Source organism: Podarcis pityusensis (genome assembly GCF_964106645.2).
Source record: "Podarcis pityusensis genome assembly, chromosome: 6".
Taxonomy (NCBI): Eukaryota; Metazoa; Chordata; class Lepidosauria; order Squamata; family Lacertidae; genus Podarcis; species Podarcis pityusensis.
This window is the reverse complement of record NC_138030.1, coordinates 93,172,094-93,188,137: the sequence shown is the minus strand read 5'-3', so window position 1 is coordinate 93,188,137 and position 16,044 is coordinate 93,172,094. Positions and strand designations below refer to the sequence as shown.

Genomic DNA, 16,044 nt, shown 5'->3' with positions numbered 1-16,044 from the left:
CTTCATCTCTGTCATATAAGGCAACTGAGGAATGGAAGAGAGAGAAGTTTAAAAACAGCCTCCCCACCCTTGTCAGTGCCTCTCCTTTCTCGCTGTACTCCAACAATGGCAGAGATTTAAGTAGAGCAGGGATGGTGTGACACTGAGTATTTTTGAATTATAAAAACCCAGTTTTAACAAGGAGGAATAACAGAATGAGTACAACACAAAAAGCTGACACTGAAGTCTTTCCGAATGCCGTTCTCACTGCCCTGAAATATTGTTTTAAACAGCCCCTCCCCTGTGTGTTCCCTTGCTCGCTCATGTCTCTGCCATCGTTTGAAAACATTTTCCTCTCAGCATCTCTAAATCCCTGCTTTATTCAGACCTCTGCCACTCAAAACAACCACTTTTTCCTTTTCAGTTTTCCTTCCTTTGCAACTTTCCCTTCTTTCATTCCTCAGCTGCCTTGTGAGACAGAAAGGATGTGGAGCCCACAAATACTTCGTAAAGGTAAAGGGACCCCTGACCGTTAGTCCAGTTGTGGCCGACTCTGGGGTTGCGGTGCTCATCTCGCTTTATTGGCCGAGGGAGCCGGCGTACAGCTTCCGGGTCATGTGGCCAGCATGACTAAGCCGCTTCTGGCGAACCAGAGCAGCACACGGAAACGCCGTTTACCTTCCCACTGGAGTGGTATCTATTTATCTACTTGCACTTTGACGTGCTTTCGAACTGCTAGGTTGGCAGGAGCAGGGACTGAGTGACGGGAGCTCGCCCCATTGCGGGGATTCGAACTGCCAACCAGTCCTTTTCTAAAACCTCTGCCATTGTTTAAAGCTGCCACTTCCCTCAGTTTCCTCCATCCCTGCTTTATTGAAACTTCTGCCATTGTTTTAATAGCACTTCCCCACCATCTCTCATTTGTTGGAAATATATCTCAGCCTTTCACTAGTTTCCAGAAGATCTAGTTCGTATTGTTATTACACAACGCAGCAGTGCATTTTCCTCTCCAAATACCTCATGGCTATTTTCAATACCTGGAATTTAGTTGGTATAACAGGTCTCTGCCTCCTACAGTTTCATAAGGCCACAGTGATACCATTTGCCTTGAATTGAAGCCTTCAACTCAAGTCCCAGCCCATTCCCAAGGTAACTCTACAGTATATTTTTGTTGTTTCCATCAAAATCTCATCAAGTCACAACCCTATTCAGCACCAGATCAATTAAGCTTTCAGTCATCCCTTCTATATCCTACTCTGAAGTAGCGAAATCGGCATATCACCCATGATTCCATTGTGGAAGGGCTGTAAATCAGTGGTATTACGATTTTATTAATTAGATTTGTCATTCACTATCTTGCCCAAAGCAACTTACAACCAAGCAAACAGACAATAAACCCCACATAGATGCACTGTGGTAGAGCATCTGTTTTGCATGAAGATCCCAGGTCCAATTCCCAGCATCCCTGGATAGGTCTAGGAGATTCTGGCCTGAAACCCCAAAGAGTCACTGCCAGTTAGGGATGGGGGACTTCATCCTGAGGGCCATATTTCCTAGTAGATAACCTTCCAGGAGTTATATGCCAAGGGTGAGGTAACATGCAACTCTATAGCCCTGTCACACACAAGTCAAAGTTTTCTACACACACATCTCTTCAGCAAGGACACCTTCCATCTAGCCAAAACATAATGTGAGCCAGTGACGGTGTGGTTTGGGGAGGTGTCACCTGGGAAGAGATCAGCAGGCCAGTCTGAGACTTGGGAGGACCACAGGTTCCCCACCACTGATAGACCAATGTTCATCAAGGGGTTTGGACCTGGGTGCTATCAATACATCAATCACATTCTATGTCTCTAACAGTGGAATGAGGGGAGTCCATTTGGGCTCTCCACTGGTGCCTGCATGCTGCAGTGAGCTGAGACCGAAACCCAACAAGACTTCAGCCTCAGTCCAGTAAACCTGAAGGAGCGTTTCCACCCCCATCATTGTGCCCACACTGAGGACCAGCTCCGAGGGCCTTCTGGCAGTTCCCTCGCTGCGAGAACCAGGCAGAGGGCCTTCTCAGTAGTGGAACCCGCCCTGTGGAACACCCTCCCACCAGATGTCAAAGAGAAAAACAACTACCAGACTTTTAGAAGACATCTGAAGGCAGCCCTGTTTAAGGAAGCTTTTAATGTTTAATAGACTATTGTATTTTAATATTTTGTTGGAAGCCACCCAGAGTGGCTGGGGAAACCCAGCCAGATGGGCGAGGTATAAATAATAAATTATTATGATGATTATGTCTTTGTGGGTGGGTAGATAATTGAGTTAGGACGTTAGGTAGAAATCCTGTTCTCAATGAAGGTCATACTCCACTTGAAAAAGCACGTTCATAGTCTCTGAAAACTCATAGCTCCATCACTCATTGAAGGCGTAAGTTGTCTCTGTGGCTAACAACACCCGTGATGAACTTCACCCATTCCTGGACAGGGATATAATCAACCTGCCAAGTAGCAGCAGAACCACCCAACACACTGCCTCGTAAGAGCCAAACCAGGTGGATATTGTGGCCAATGTGATCAAAAGCAGCTGAAAGGACTGCATGAATGAGCAATATTGCCCTTCCCCTAGAATAAGTCATATTTTGAGGTGACCAATGTATTTTCTAAACCAACATCACTCTTGAAATCAGATTGAAATGGGGCCAGAAAATCGGTGACATCCAAGAGTTCCTGCAGTTGCTTAACCACCAATTGTTGAACACCATATTTCCCAAGAAGGAGCTACGTGTGACCAGTCCTTGGGGTCAAGGAATGAATATTAATAAGAGAAACCAAGACAAAATCCAGCAAAAGTTAGTTGCAAGAAGACTTTTGAGACAACTTGTGGCAAAACATTTCCTGGACTGTCTGCTGGTAAGGGAAACATATAAATGAATGCTCAGCCATATGAAGGAATAAACCCTCCCTGCAGATAGAAAACCAGATGCAAGGGGGAAGGACTCTGGACAACTTTTCCCTCCACCATGCCCATTTTTTGTAAAACACCCCCCCCCCAATGCGGTAGTATGTGGTACAATCCAGAAAGACTTCTATATGAGCAGCTCTTGTTGGGAGAGTCAGTGGAATTTGGGCTAGTTGTGATTTATGCTTTGCTGGATTATGCCCAAAATCTTCAGTTCCCAGAAGCACTGATTTGGGCACATAAAGAAAAGGCTAACATATCATATCAGTCATGAGCTAAGCATGGTCATACCTGAAGTCAGCCAGACAAAATGATTATGTTCAAAACATAGCTTGTCACCTGTGAATAAGTGATTCTCCAAGCGCTTTCTCCACCTCCTCTCCCACACTGATCTTGCGCAGTGAAATCTTCAACATGCCCTCTGGTATCAATGTGGCTGCTTTGAAAGCTGAGCAAACATCAAAAAATTTACATTTACATTCTGCTTGATGAAGAGTGCCATGTAGCTCCAGAGGTCTTGAGCTGGGGTCCTGCTGAGCGGGGTCTTGTTGCTGTTATCGATACTACTTTTTTGTATCCTTATTTTTAGCTGTTCTTATGATTTATGTGCTGGGATGCGGGTGGCGCTGTGGGTTAAACCACAGAGCCTAGGGCTTGCCGATCAGAAGGTCGGCGGTTCGAATCCCCGCGACGGGGTGAGCTCCCGTTGCTCGGTCCCTGCTCCTGCCAACCTAGCAGTTCGAAAGCACATCAAAGTGCAAGTAGATAAATACCGGTAGGTACCGCTCCGGCGGGAAGGTAAACGGTGTTTCCGTGCGCTGCTCTGGTTCACCAGAAGCGGCTTAGTCATGCTGGCCACATGACCCGGAAGCTGTACGCCGGCTCCCTTGGCCAATAAAGCGAGATGAGCGCCGCAACCCCAGAGTCGGTCATGACTGGACCTAATGGTCAGGGGTCCCTTTACCTTTACCTATGATTTATGTGGACATTAGTCAATTTTGTGTACTTTTTGAAGTGTTTAACTTATTGTTTATGGCTACTTTTGTAATTATGTTTTTTTCCCCATGCTGAAAGCTGCTTTAAACATGGTTTTAACCAGTGCTTTTCTTCTAGAAAAAAACCTGTGCTGGTACAACAACCCTGAAGCTGTTACAGGAAGTGTCAGACTTTTAACCAGTGTTTTTCTTCTAAAAGGTGCCGGTGTTGCGTACCGTTCAGCACCCCCAGAAACGCCCCCCCCCCCGCTGGTTTTAATTACAGACAGGTGGCATACAAATAAAATGGTGATAATGTTTACACAAATATAGGTAAAGGGACCCCTGACCGTTAGGTCCAGTCGTGACCGACTCTGGGGTTGCGGCGCTCATCTCGCTTTATTGGCCGAGGGAGCCGGCAGACAGCTTCTGGGTCATGTGGCCAGCATGACGAAGACGCTTCTGGCGAACCAGAGCAGCGCACGGAAACGCCATTTACCCTCCTGCCGGAGCGGTACCTATTTATCTACTTGCACTTCAAATCTCCTATTACTATCATCCATTAAAATAAAACAATTTAAAAAAAACACACAAACCAAAAGGTGGAGCACACAAAAACATTTCAAGAAAGGAGAAGAATATGTTTCTAACCTCACCCTCTATTCTCGAATGGATTTTATGTTAGAAAGTGCATTAAATAAATACTTTAATTATTTTTTTAAAGTGTTTGGCTTTTTAAAAATATGGCATAATAAGAATACTCCCCCCCCCCCAATACTTGAGGGAACATCTATTAGGAATAATGATCAAATGTAGTTGACTCTTTATCCCGGCTATCCTAGGCGTCATTTTAAAGTTCGGTTCCACTGGTGAAGCGGAGGCGCGCGTGCGCGTGCGCGGGACGGGGCGGGGCTCCGCCTCCCGTTGAGCCGCCGACGTCGCGGGGCGGGGCCGCGGACGGGAGGCGGAGCCATCGCCGCCCCTGGAGGACCGGAGGTGGGAAGGGTGGGCGAGAAGGAGCCGCTCTGCCCCTCGCCCCCTCAGCTCTGTGGTCAAGATGGCGGCGGCGGGGGTTGAGGGGGCGAGTCCGTGAGGGCCTGTCCGGAGCGCGGTGGCGAGGAGGAGGAGGAAGAGGCGGCGGCGGCGGCGGCAGGGCAGCCCTGTGGGGAAGCGGGCCTGGGCGGGCGCGGCTGGAGGAGCGTCGCAGGCGGCGGCATGTGAGCGCGAGGCGGCGGCCGAGGGCTGTGGCGGGGGCCCGAGACGGGCGGGGGACGGGGATGGGCCAGCAGGTGGGCCGCGTCGGGGAGCCGGGCGCCTCCTCCGCGCTCCAGCAGCCGGCGGCGGCGGCGACGACGCAGCAGCAGCAGCAGCAACAGCCGCCGCCTCTTTCCCAGCCCCAGCCGAGGGGGCTCCGGGGCAGCGCAGCCAGGCCCGCCGGCCGGAGGCGAGAGGTGGCCGCCCCGCGAGGGGCCGAGAGCGGCTTCAATATCTTCACCCAACACGGTAAGGTGGGAAGGGAACGGGGGGGGGGGGTTGAGGAGGCTGCCGCAGATGCTGGGCGCGGGTGGGTGTGGCGCTGAGGCGAGGGCTGGGGGCGGGGAGCGAAGCCTCCTCCTTTTTTCCGGGGGGGGGGGGACGGGCAGGCACACCCGCCCCCGCTCAAAAAAACACAACAGGAAGAATTGCGCTCTTGCATCAGACAAAGGTCTTCCTGGTCCAGCATGTTGTTCCCAGCAGTGGCCTGTTAGATGCCTGGAGGGGAGGGACCGGCCAAGCAGGAAGGCAGCAGCCCTTCCCTGTTGTATGCTCCCCCCCCCAAAAGCACCTTGTCCTTGACAGGTATACTGCTCTGAACCAAGATTGTGGCTCCAGTTTAACTGTTTCTGGGCATATGGGTAGGTAACCTCTGCGGACCTAGCTCGTGCTTGACTTTAGGGTCTCTCGAGCTTGTGAGCCATCCCCCCATGGCTGCAAACCGACCTGGCGAAAGCTTATTAAATGTATTGGTCTTCTAGGTGTTCTTTTTGTTTTTGCTGCGGCACACAACAAGGCTGCCTCTCTGGAATACATAGCAGTTTTTGTTATTCCCCTGGAATATTTGTATATACGGTCGGCTTTCATGTTTTCTACACACTTGAGTGAGTTGGTTGTTTAAGGGCATCTAAATGTTCTGGTGCTACAGATGTAGGTCAAAGGCGTGCATCCCTTTAGAATGGCCTGTGTTAGTAATGTTGCTATAGTGGTGAGATATGTTTTAGAAATTGCAACAAAATGCTTTGCTTTATCTGCAATTGGGCTGTTTTCCACAGCAGGCTTTAGACCCTCCCATTTTGATTTTGTCTCTGTGTGTGTGCTTCCTGCCAACATATATATCTTCTGGTTCACCTTCACCCTTGCTCTGGCAATTGCTGCCTTTTCTTTTCCCATCTCCTGATTGTCGTGATAAAGTTAATTCTGGTAAGGATGAACCTCATCCTAAGGTGCCTGTCACAAATTGTGGCAACTGAGATATGCATTGCATTGCTTAGAAGGTGCCAAAGATGTTACATTATTTCAGAACCTTATGGTCACTGTTTATCAGGGTTCCTTTCTACATTCTTTGGTGACATTGTGATGGCAGCTCTGCTCTTAGGGTAACAGTCTGCTCTGTGATGACCTTTACCAGCAGAGATGAGGGCAGAAGAGAACTGTGTGTGTCCTCTCTTGAGGAAAAAGTCAGCATCTGTAGCTGGGAGGCTGTGGGTATGTCTGTGAGAGATGCAATGCTATTAAGAAACACATTGCATATCAAGGTAAAAAAGCAGTATTGACTACTTATATTGTTATTGTTCTTTCATTATCTCCTGACAAACTTAATGTTGCATGGTAGCAACTTTGCAGTATAATGAGTGGTATTCAACTGAGTTTTACTCAAAATAGACACATTAAAATGAATGAGCATGCCTAAATTGGGTCCATTAATAGCAATGGGTTTACTCTGAGTAAAACTTGGTTACATACCACTCATGAAAAGCTGCAGTTAGTCTAAAACAGAAAGCCTCTGAACCCCTCCTTAGGATGATTACCAATTTATCTTAATTTCAGTAATTTGTAATACTACTTGTGATTTTTACCACATTTGACTATAATTTCTTTTAAGTTCATGCGGTCATTGTTGCAAATGGATTGATTGAGATCCATATGTATGAACTACTTTAGCTGGATAGGAAGTACCTGACCAAGGAGTTTGGTTATGTTTATGGTGATGTAGGCAGAATACAGCAGGTTCTCTAGCTTACAACTATGATTTTAAAAGTTTCTATGTTATATAAAAAAAATTCCATGTGGAATTGACACCTGTGGACGTCTGTGCTTTACACATTGTTTTGGGATATGCCCTAGAGAAATTGCTAAATTTGTGTTGAGTGCTGGCCAGATCCGCTCAGCTCCACAACTATTCTCTTCTGCATGAAATGGAGTAGAATACACCAAATGCTCTGATCCTGTGTGTACATTTCAGGAGAAAGTGAGCATTGGTGGAAAAGTCACTTTAATAAAACTTGCCCAAGGTTCATTGAGGAACCTTTTCATAATTTCTTGGGTTCTCTGGAACACCCTTTGAAAAGTGCTAGGAAAAGAGGGTGTAGCTGGTACAGGATTTGCATAGCCACCTCCATACGGCAAATATGCTTTGCGTGGAAGGGGAGATGCTGGTGTAACAACTGCTGTATCATATACCCACTTAATGCAGAGTGGGGGTGGGAAATGTACCACTTGGAAAATCCCCCAAACAGTGCAAAAATAGCAGGAGCACAAACAAGGCGCACCAATTGGGGAAATGTGCCAGCAATGCCGCCTACACAAAGAGGGAGTGAATTAACTCGCAGTGATGAGGACATGTTCCGGAACACCTCCCTGTAACGCACACAATGATGCCACAGTGCCCCTGCTCCATGATCCCCAGTGGAACAGACAAAAATATCCCTGCTGCTCCCAGTCCCCAGGCATATGTACCAATCGGGATTTGAATCTTCTTGGGCTGCTCAAGCACTGTTTTTGAGCACTGGACGTAAAGAGAGGGCAGAAGAAGCCACACAACACAGCAACAGCATAGCTTCCTTGGCTACTAATCATGAGCCCATCATACCTTCTCACCTGCTGAGGCCAGCCAAATTCAGCTCTTCCTAGCATGTGGGGGGGGGGGAATCCCCATCCAGCATGTGGCAAAATCATAGCCTTTATTCCACACTATCTAGGGTGTAATGGATTCTGAAAAGATATGTGCAGGGTTGTTAACCAGCAGGGCATCTGTGTCTTGGGCCTTCAGACAGCAGAGTAGCAGGCACCAGCTCTTTGTTGCCTGTTGCATACCTATCTGTCTTAAAGCTTTCCAAGGTGCCGGTTCCTGTCTAGAGTCAGTAAGGATGTCATTGTCCATGGCAGAACAGGCAGGAGGCATTCCAGTCACTGCTGATCATGGGGTGGGCCTTCCTTGTGATCTATGTGGAGCTGGGTGTGGCCTGTGGAGAGTAAAGGGAAGAGATTGAAAGGGTATCTAGTAATACCTGGAATAAATAGACCTTGAACCCAGTGTCCGAAACTCCCATGGTTCTGGGCGCATTTTGCGACAGGGAATTTCATTAGCGCAAGCAGTTTCTGAGCTCTGGGAGCAGTACTGCGCCTACGATTTCAGATTAAAACTGCAGAGTGGAAGGAAAGAGGGACTTTTTTCTGCCTCCCTACTTCTAGCTACTGTCTGAAGACTGGAAAAGAGACTAGATCATGTGAAAAACGAACACAATATTTTAGCTGCAATTCATTCACTTTCAGCCTTGTTGGTTTTTTTGTTATAGAAAAGCGCGCCTAGACATTCTGTTGTTGCGCCCATAACCTAGGTTTAAGGTGCCATTTAGCTCCTAGCTTGCATATCTCAGTTTCTAACACTGCTGAACCTGCATGCACAGGTACAAGAGAGAGTAATAAATGGTGCTTGGCCAGTGGTCATGCCTTAGCCATCCCCCCCACCCACTGCCCCACACACATCAGGGAAGTGGAGAGTGCACTGCCTTCTGAGTTGGTGGTTGCAATTGAACTCTGGCTGTTCAGAAACAACTGGTATAGCTGCATGCTATACACTGGGGCTGTGATTCCTGAATGGTTCCTCCAACACTGGCAGTAATGCAAGGCACCAGGGCTGTGAACTTGCAAAGCAAAAGTACTCCAAAGTGTTTGACCAGCTACAGTTGGATTGGAGGGCTTGGCCTTTGCCAACAGAGATCTTACCTGCATGTGGGGATGATTGTTTCTTCTGTGTGGAATACTCTTCTCCCTATTGTATGAGGTAAAGTATTAAAACCATAAAGCAGGTGGAGGCAGACAGCTACAGCAGCTATATTTTGCATTGACTGTATCACCTTTCCTTTCTTACTTGCTTGTATGGGGTTCTCTGTCTGTGCACCCCAGCTGTCAGATTAGAGGAAGAAGGGCTGTTGGGTGTTTGTGGCTGGAGTTTCAAGGCAAGGTGTCAGCACTCTTGGCAGAGAAGTGTTAGTAATGCAGTCAGGTTTTCACGTATGTTTTGGACATGCTCCACCTGTAAAGTCATGGTTTTTGCTTGTACTCACAATAAAATGTTCACATGGATTGTTGTACACAAGCTACGTAGGGGTATAGGCTGAGTACTGGGTAGGATGCTGTCCTTGAAACTTCAACCAGAGTTGTGGGTTCATTTCAGCACTAGCCTCAAGGGTGAATAATATTGTCTTCATGGTCAAAGAGTAAGTTCTGAAGTTTCATTTTCATTTCACATTTGTACCCTGCTTTTCCTTCCAGAAAGAAGCCCAAAGTAACTGACAATTGCCGCAGCACAATCAGTGCAAAAATATCAGAATTACCAGTAGTATGAACACAACAAAACAGATAACTATAAGGCTGCCTAATACTGTGCCAAAGTCATATTGATAAATCAGCCAGTAAGTTCCAAAGAAGCCTGTCAATGACCTTAGTTTGGGCCAATATCACTGCAGTACTTAACAGCAACCGCTGACGTCTTGTATATATAATGAAACAACTTGCAGAACAGAGGATGTGATGTAGTGGTGCCTTTCAAAGATTCTGAGATGGTACCTACTTCATTCTAGTCTTAAATTTAACTCATTTCAGGTTTCCTGTAGAGTAGCTGTGTTTATTGCACCAAGATCAATAAAAGGTTTTGTGGCACCTTAAAAGATTAGCCATTTTTGTTATGGTGCAATGCTTTATCAGATGCATGAACTGGATTATAGTTCATAATAAAATGTTATTCTTCAAGGTGTGGCACACAAGGCTTATTTATTATGCATATTTATGGCCTGGCCTTCATCATTGTAGAGCTCAGGGTTAGACAATAATACAAATTGCATATCCCAAATTACTTAAACTAAAAATAATTAAAATCACCCATCAGCAATAAAAAATAAGAGCAAGTAAAATAAATGTTAAAACTGTAAAGCTCCTGAGAACTCCAGGTTGTTAACACAGAAAATTTAAAACTAGTTAATTGTGAGGAACAGAAGATACCTGGACGCTTCTCCTTCATGCAAGTTCATCTTGCACACTATATTTTTAGATGAACATCTACAAATGTAAAGCATAAATTCATAAAGTATGTATTTAGAAAACATCCATGATACAGACACAAATTTAAGGGAGCTGTGCAGTTCTCTTGAGTATATAATTGAATATATATACTTAACTTCAAACCTGTCTGAAGGATGGAATCCATTTACAGGATTCAACTGCTGAGTCACGTCAGCGGAAGCCCTGCTTACATGACAGGATTTCCCTGCTCTCCTCCCCCACCATGTCCCTGAATTTGGCCCTGGGGAATCGAAAGATTCACATGGGGGAGGAGAGGAGGGATTGTTTCATAGGACAAACTGATGCTTGCACAGAAGGAAATATTGTAATAGTGCAACATTCAATGTATTGCTACCCTGCTATTCTGCTTGTAACGTATGCAAGAGACAGGGAAGAATTTGCTTCCATTTCTGGGAACAAGTGGCTTCCTTCCACTCTACTCAGAAGGGTTGTCTTCAGCATGTATATCATCCTAGGGTTACTCTGTGGTCTCTTTATGTACTGTGATCCACTGCTTGGCTCTGCTGTAGTGTTCCCAGAGTACTGTATTTTCCCATGTATAAGACGCCCCCTATTTTTTTGAACCCAAAATTAAGAAAATGAAACCCTAAAATAGAAGTGAAAATCTGGATGATTGCCGGTGGCAAGTTGTTGATCTTTTTCAAGGCGATCACCCTCAGAGTTTCCAGCATGAGGTGCATGCAGTGTACCGTGGTGCAGAAGCAAAGGCAGCGACTGGGGGGCACCACACGCTCCCCCTCAGTGGCAGCTGCTGCTGCAGGGAAGCAGGATGCCAAGGAAGAGCCAGGGGAAGGCAGCGGCAGGTGGGAGTTTGAGAGGGGAAGAGGGGGAAAAAGGAAAGAAGGGCAAGGAGAGGTAGCTGAGGCAGTTTTCAGTGGCGGCAGTGGCAGCTGCTCTCAATCCGGTGGTTGAGCCAGTGGGGGCTTCAGGATGCGAGCCCACTCACCAGCATGCAGCCTGGAGGGGGGGGATAAAGGGGGGACGGCAGCAGGAGGGTCCGCCTCAGCCCGCCCAAGCCAAAATCCCGGACATATGCTTAAATATTTTTAAAATTCCCCCAGATGCCCATGTTCCGTGTACAAGACGACCCCCAATTTTTTACTAATTTTTTAAAGCAAAAAACCTCATCTTATACATGGGAAAATACGGTATTTCACAGGTAGGAATGTAGAGCATTTCATCTTTTCCACTACTGTATTGGGGATGTCATGCATCCTCTTCTGTTCACATGCTGGGTTCTTAGCTCTATCCTTTCATCTTGGAGTTTGTTGATATTAGCTGGAGAAAGTAGCTTATAAGATTGCTTCCCAACATCTTTCACTTAGCTTTACAGGTGGGGCATAGAGTCTACAAATACACAAACACAGAAACCTTAAATGGAAAGTGTGTTACAATGCCTTTATTGGGACCAACTAAAAATCACTATATTGTGCTTTTTGTTTAGTATGTCTTTGTATAGCTATTATGCATCATGTAAGCACTTCTGTCACATAGAGCCAGGCACAACTGACTGCATGTTGGAACAAAATAGCTTGCTTCCCATCCCACCTGTCTGCAGCTGAATTCTTGTGGACCTGCTCAGCAGCTATTAAAGCACTTTACAGGTATATAACCAGTAGTATATGGTTCTGTTTACCAAAGTGTTTTCTCCTACTTTGTACTATTTCCCTCATTGACTTGTCTTGTTTGAGATAATGGAAACTAGTTTTACATAAAAGGTGTTGGTTACGATGGCTAGTGTTTTGATGGAACTCAGTTATTTTTGCTGGAAGTTGTATAATAATTTAAAGATGCTGCTTCTAAGCTGTAGGACTAGATTTACAGCTTCACTTTAGAGAAATCCTGGCTCTTCTGGATTTGGCTGTTGAGCATGGTTCTATCTTAACTAAAGCTAGTTAATGCCTCAGACGAAAACTTTGTCAGCTGGGAGAAAATCTATTATGTTGAATGCTGTTCATGCTGTGTTCTTGCATTTAAACAGTTTTAATTGTCCTGGGCACCAATCCAAACCTTGGGTACATTCAGAGAGCCAGAAAATCACTTTCAGTGGCCGGGGAATTTCTCTTCCCCCAGTTACAATCTAGGTCTGCACCCCTTATTGCACCTGCAACTTCTTTTGGTTCTGGTGGCCTGATCCGCACTACCCAAAAATTCCTGTTTTAGATGGCAGCACAATTAGGTACCACTGAACCTGAAGAAGGTTCTGAGACCTGATTGCTTACAGATAATGGTAACTTGCTAGGCTAGATCCCAGCATAAGACCCAGAGCTTCCCAGTTCACTACTTTGTGTATGCTCTTACGTAGACCCCCAAGCCTATGGAGCACTGATACTCCAGGCTGTATTCTCAAAACTTAAACATAATTATTTCAGTTTCTTTTTAAACAGTAGTGGTGAAATAAGCATTACTGGACAGTTCAGCTTGTTGACTTTTTGTGAAAACTGTGTTTATCCATCCAACTGTGTGTATCCATTTACTCAAATGTATTATTCCCAAAACAAGGTTGTGGTGCAAGCAATAGATAAACCTTTTATGTGACTTTTTGCCACTTGTTTAATAAAGATACTTTGCTGTGTGCTTAATGCAGTGGTACCTCGGGTTACAGATGCTTCAGGTTACAGACTCCGCTAACCCAGAAATAGTACCTTGGGTTAAGAACTTTGCTTCAGGATGAGAACAGAAATCGTGCAGCGGCAGCGGGAGGCCCCATTAGCTAAAGTGGTACCTCAGGTTAAGAACAGTTTCAGGTTAAGAATGGACCTCCAGAACGAATTAGGTTCTTAACCCGAGGTACCACTGTACTTGTAATCCATTTTGAATGAAATGCATGGCAATTGTTGTAAGATACTAAATAGGATATGGCTGAGAAAAAGGAGCTTTGATGTGGTTGGCCCAGCAGAAGCTCCTTGGCAATAATGCTGGGTGCACATCCAAGTTTCCTTCCTGGACTTGAGGCTTGATGTTTGTACAAGCTTTTCATACAGCAGGAATTGACAGTTTCATGCCTTTTGCGGGGACGGGGATTTTAGTAGTATTTGTATATGTGAAAGTTAAACAAGATAACTTGAAGGGTAGGTTTAATAAGGTCTTCCAAAAGCAGTCTATTGTTGAGAGACACAGTTAAATCATGCCTATGGACTAAAGTAGCTAAAAACAAAAAACACATACACCAGCGTGCATATTATTACAACCTTTAATATGTATCAATGGGATCCTTTCATTCTTTATTTTATTTTTTCTGACATTGGTATGGAAAAATATGCTGGCAATAGGTTTTGGGGCTTCCCGCCACTTGCTAGTGCAGCATCATAAAACTTTTAACAGTAAGACATACTGATGAGTTTGGCAGGGCATGCATTTGGTTATCTGATTGTGGTTGCACACACCCAGGTAGTAAAGCTTATTGACCTCAGTGGACCTTGCCTTTAACATGTGTAGAATTTTGCTTTTAGGGTAGGAAATAAAGCTGTTTTTAAGTTAATTCTTGCTAGTTAGCTTTGACTGTTGAACAGTTTTCTTAGGAAGGATTGATTTTCCCATTTTTGAGCTATGTACACCATACATTCTTGTAAATAAGTGCTGATAAGCTCCTGCCCACCTAGCAGTTCAAAAGCACGTCAGGTGCAAGTAGATAAATAGGTACCACTGTGGCGGGAAGGTAAACAGCGTTTCCGTGCGCTGCTCTGGTTCGCCAGAAGCGGCTTAGTCATGCTGGCCACATGACCCAGAAGCTGTCTGTGGACAAACGCCGGCTCCCTTGGCCAGTAAAGTGAAATGAGCGCCGCAACCCCAGAGTCGTCCGTGACTGGACCTAATGGTCAGGGGTCCTTTACCTTTAAGTTCAATAAAAGTGTTTATAAAGGCCTTTAATGTGTTCAAACCACTTCACATACACAGTAGGTGAATATTATTGGGAGCTGAGACTGGTGGCTAGCTTAGTCCATGGCTGATGTGATTTTTTTTAAAATGGAACTTCTTATATTGTTACACAGCCTCTAACCAACTTCTTTTGCCTTGTAAGTATAGGCTGTAATAGGAATTGTACAGTTTATCCTGTACTCCAAAAGAGCCCTGCTAGATCAGACCAAAAGTTCCATCCAGTCCCAGTGTTCTGTTTCTCTCAGTATCCCGCCAAATGCTTCTGGAAAACACATCACAGGCTTGAAGGGCAATAGTCCTCCCATGCTACTGGCCCCCTCTCAGCATCTGTTTCTCAGTAGCATGCAACCTTTGAAAATGAAGGTTCGGCTTAGCTATTTGGTTGCCAGCTTCTACGCTTTTTCTAGCTCTGTGGTACCCTATTGAGATGAGATGACCAGAACAATTTGCTTTATTTCAAATCTAGCTGCACTGTAGAGTCATATAAAGGGCATTATGATACTGGCAGTTTTATTTTCAGCCTCTTTTCTAATAATCTCTATCTTTTTCATTGCCACCACACGCTGTCAACGTTTTCAAATTCTTGAGCCATCTTTGTCAGGCCCTAATGTGCATCACCACATAACTACTTACAGGAACCTTGCATGCCATTTTGTTGCTTACAGATCTTGTTTGGAGATATCTTTTATTGGTGTCATCTAATTTGGAGTTATCAGCAAACTGGACCATTTCACTGCTCATCCTGACTCTGATCACTTCTTATTTTATATTTGTACAATTGAAGTATTTTTAAAGGAAATAACTGTCTATATAGAGTCACCTTTCCATGGGAACACAAACTGAAACTACCAGCTATGTGTGAATTCACGACTCCCATCTTAACACAGCTCACATAGGTAGTCTGTTTACTTGAGCAGTTTAACACAAACCAGTGAACAGTACATTATCAGGACTCCCATTTTGCCCATCACTCTGGTATGCGATCAGGCTGCAGACAAGCTATAGATGCTTTCAATCCACTCCCAGATGACAGTGCTTGTTTGACAGATTCAAGGCAGCAAGAAATTTTGTGGTAAGTGTGTCTATTGATAAAGTTTGTCCAAAGAGCTTCTCTCACGCAGACTGTTAATGAGGACAGGCCTGTTCAGGCTTTGGAAAGTCTCAAAGAAAATTCCATAATATTTTTATTTGTTGTCAAATGCAGGGGTCCACAAATCTGTGCACCAGAACCTGTGGTGTGCGTGAGACCCCTTCTCCCTTCAGATCCATGTTCACATTCTTAGTTGTGCACCTCCCGTTTTCACCTTGTTTTCCAGTTTGTCTGCTGCTGATATATACTCATATATCAGTTGCTTCCACCACCACCTCTTTCTAGCCCCTCTTGTTGCTAGCCAGTGCTTCGTGTGTGAGCTGCTTCTCTCTCAACACATCTCATACACCTTCCAGTCATACCCAATTGGAGAAGAGATATCTGCAAGATAGGCAATGATAGTTGTTGCACAGAGCATCAGCTTGTGATGGAAAGAGAGGAGGTAGTGGCTCACATGATCAATGCACTTGTTGGGAGGAGGAGGTAGCTGCGCAGGCAGAAGGGTAAAGAGGCAGGGCTGGAGATTTTCCATGAGCTCTGGAGAGAATTTCCCAAGTG

General features: G+C 45.3%; 1 protein-coding gene across 5 annotated transcripts in view; it reads left to right on the top strand.

Moving 5' to 3' along the window:
- Window positions 1–5,176: 5,176 nt before the first annotated feature.
- Window positions 5,177–16,044, top strand: part of ABL2 (ABL proto-oncogene 2, non-receptor tyrosine kinase) — a gene marked incomplete at its 5' end in the record, with an annotated part of 56,903 nt that continues 46,035 nt past the window's right edge. For all 5 annotated transcript variants that reach the window (XR_013988113.1, XM_081012057.1, XM_081012056.1 and 2 more), the window contains one exon: window positions 5,177–5,402. Coding sequence is in view for 4 of the 5 variants with exons in the window: in XM_081012057.1 (XP_080868183.1) it covers window positions 5,177–5,402 (226 nt within the window). The remainder of the gene's footprint in view (window positions 5,403–16,044) is intronic.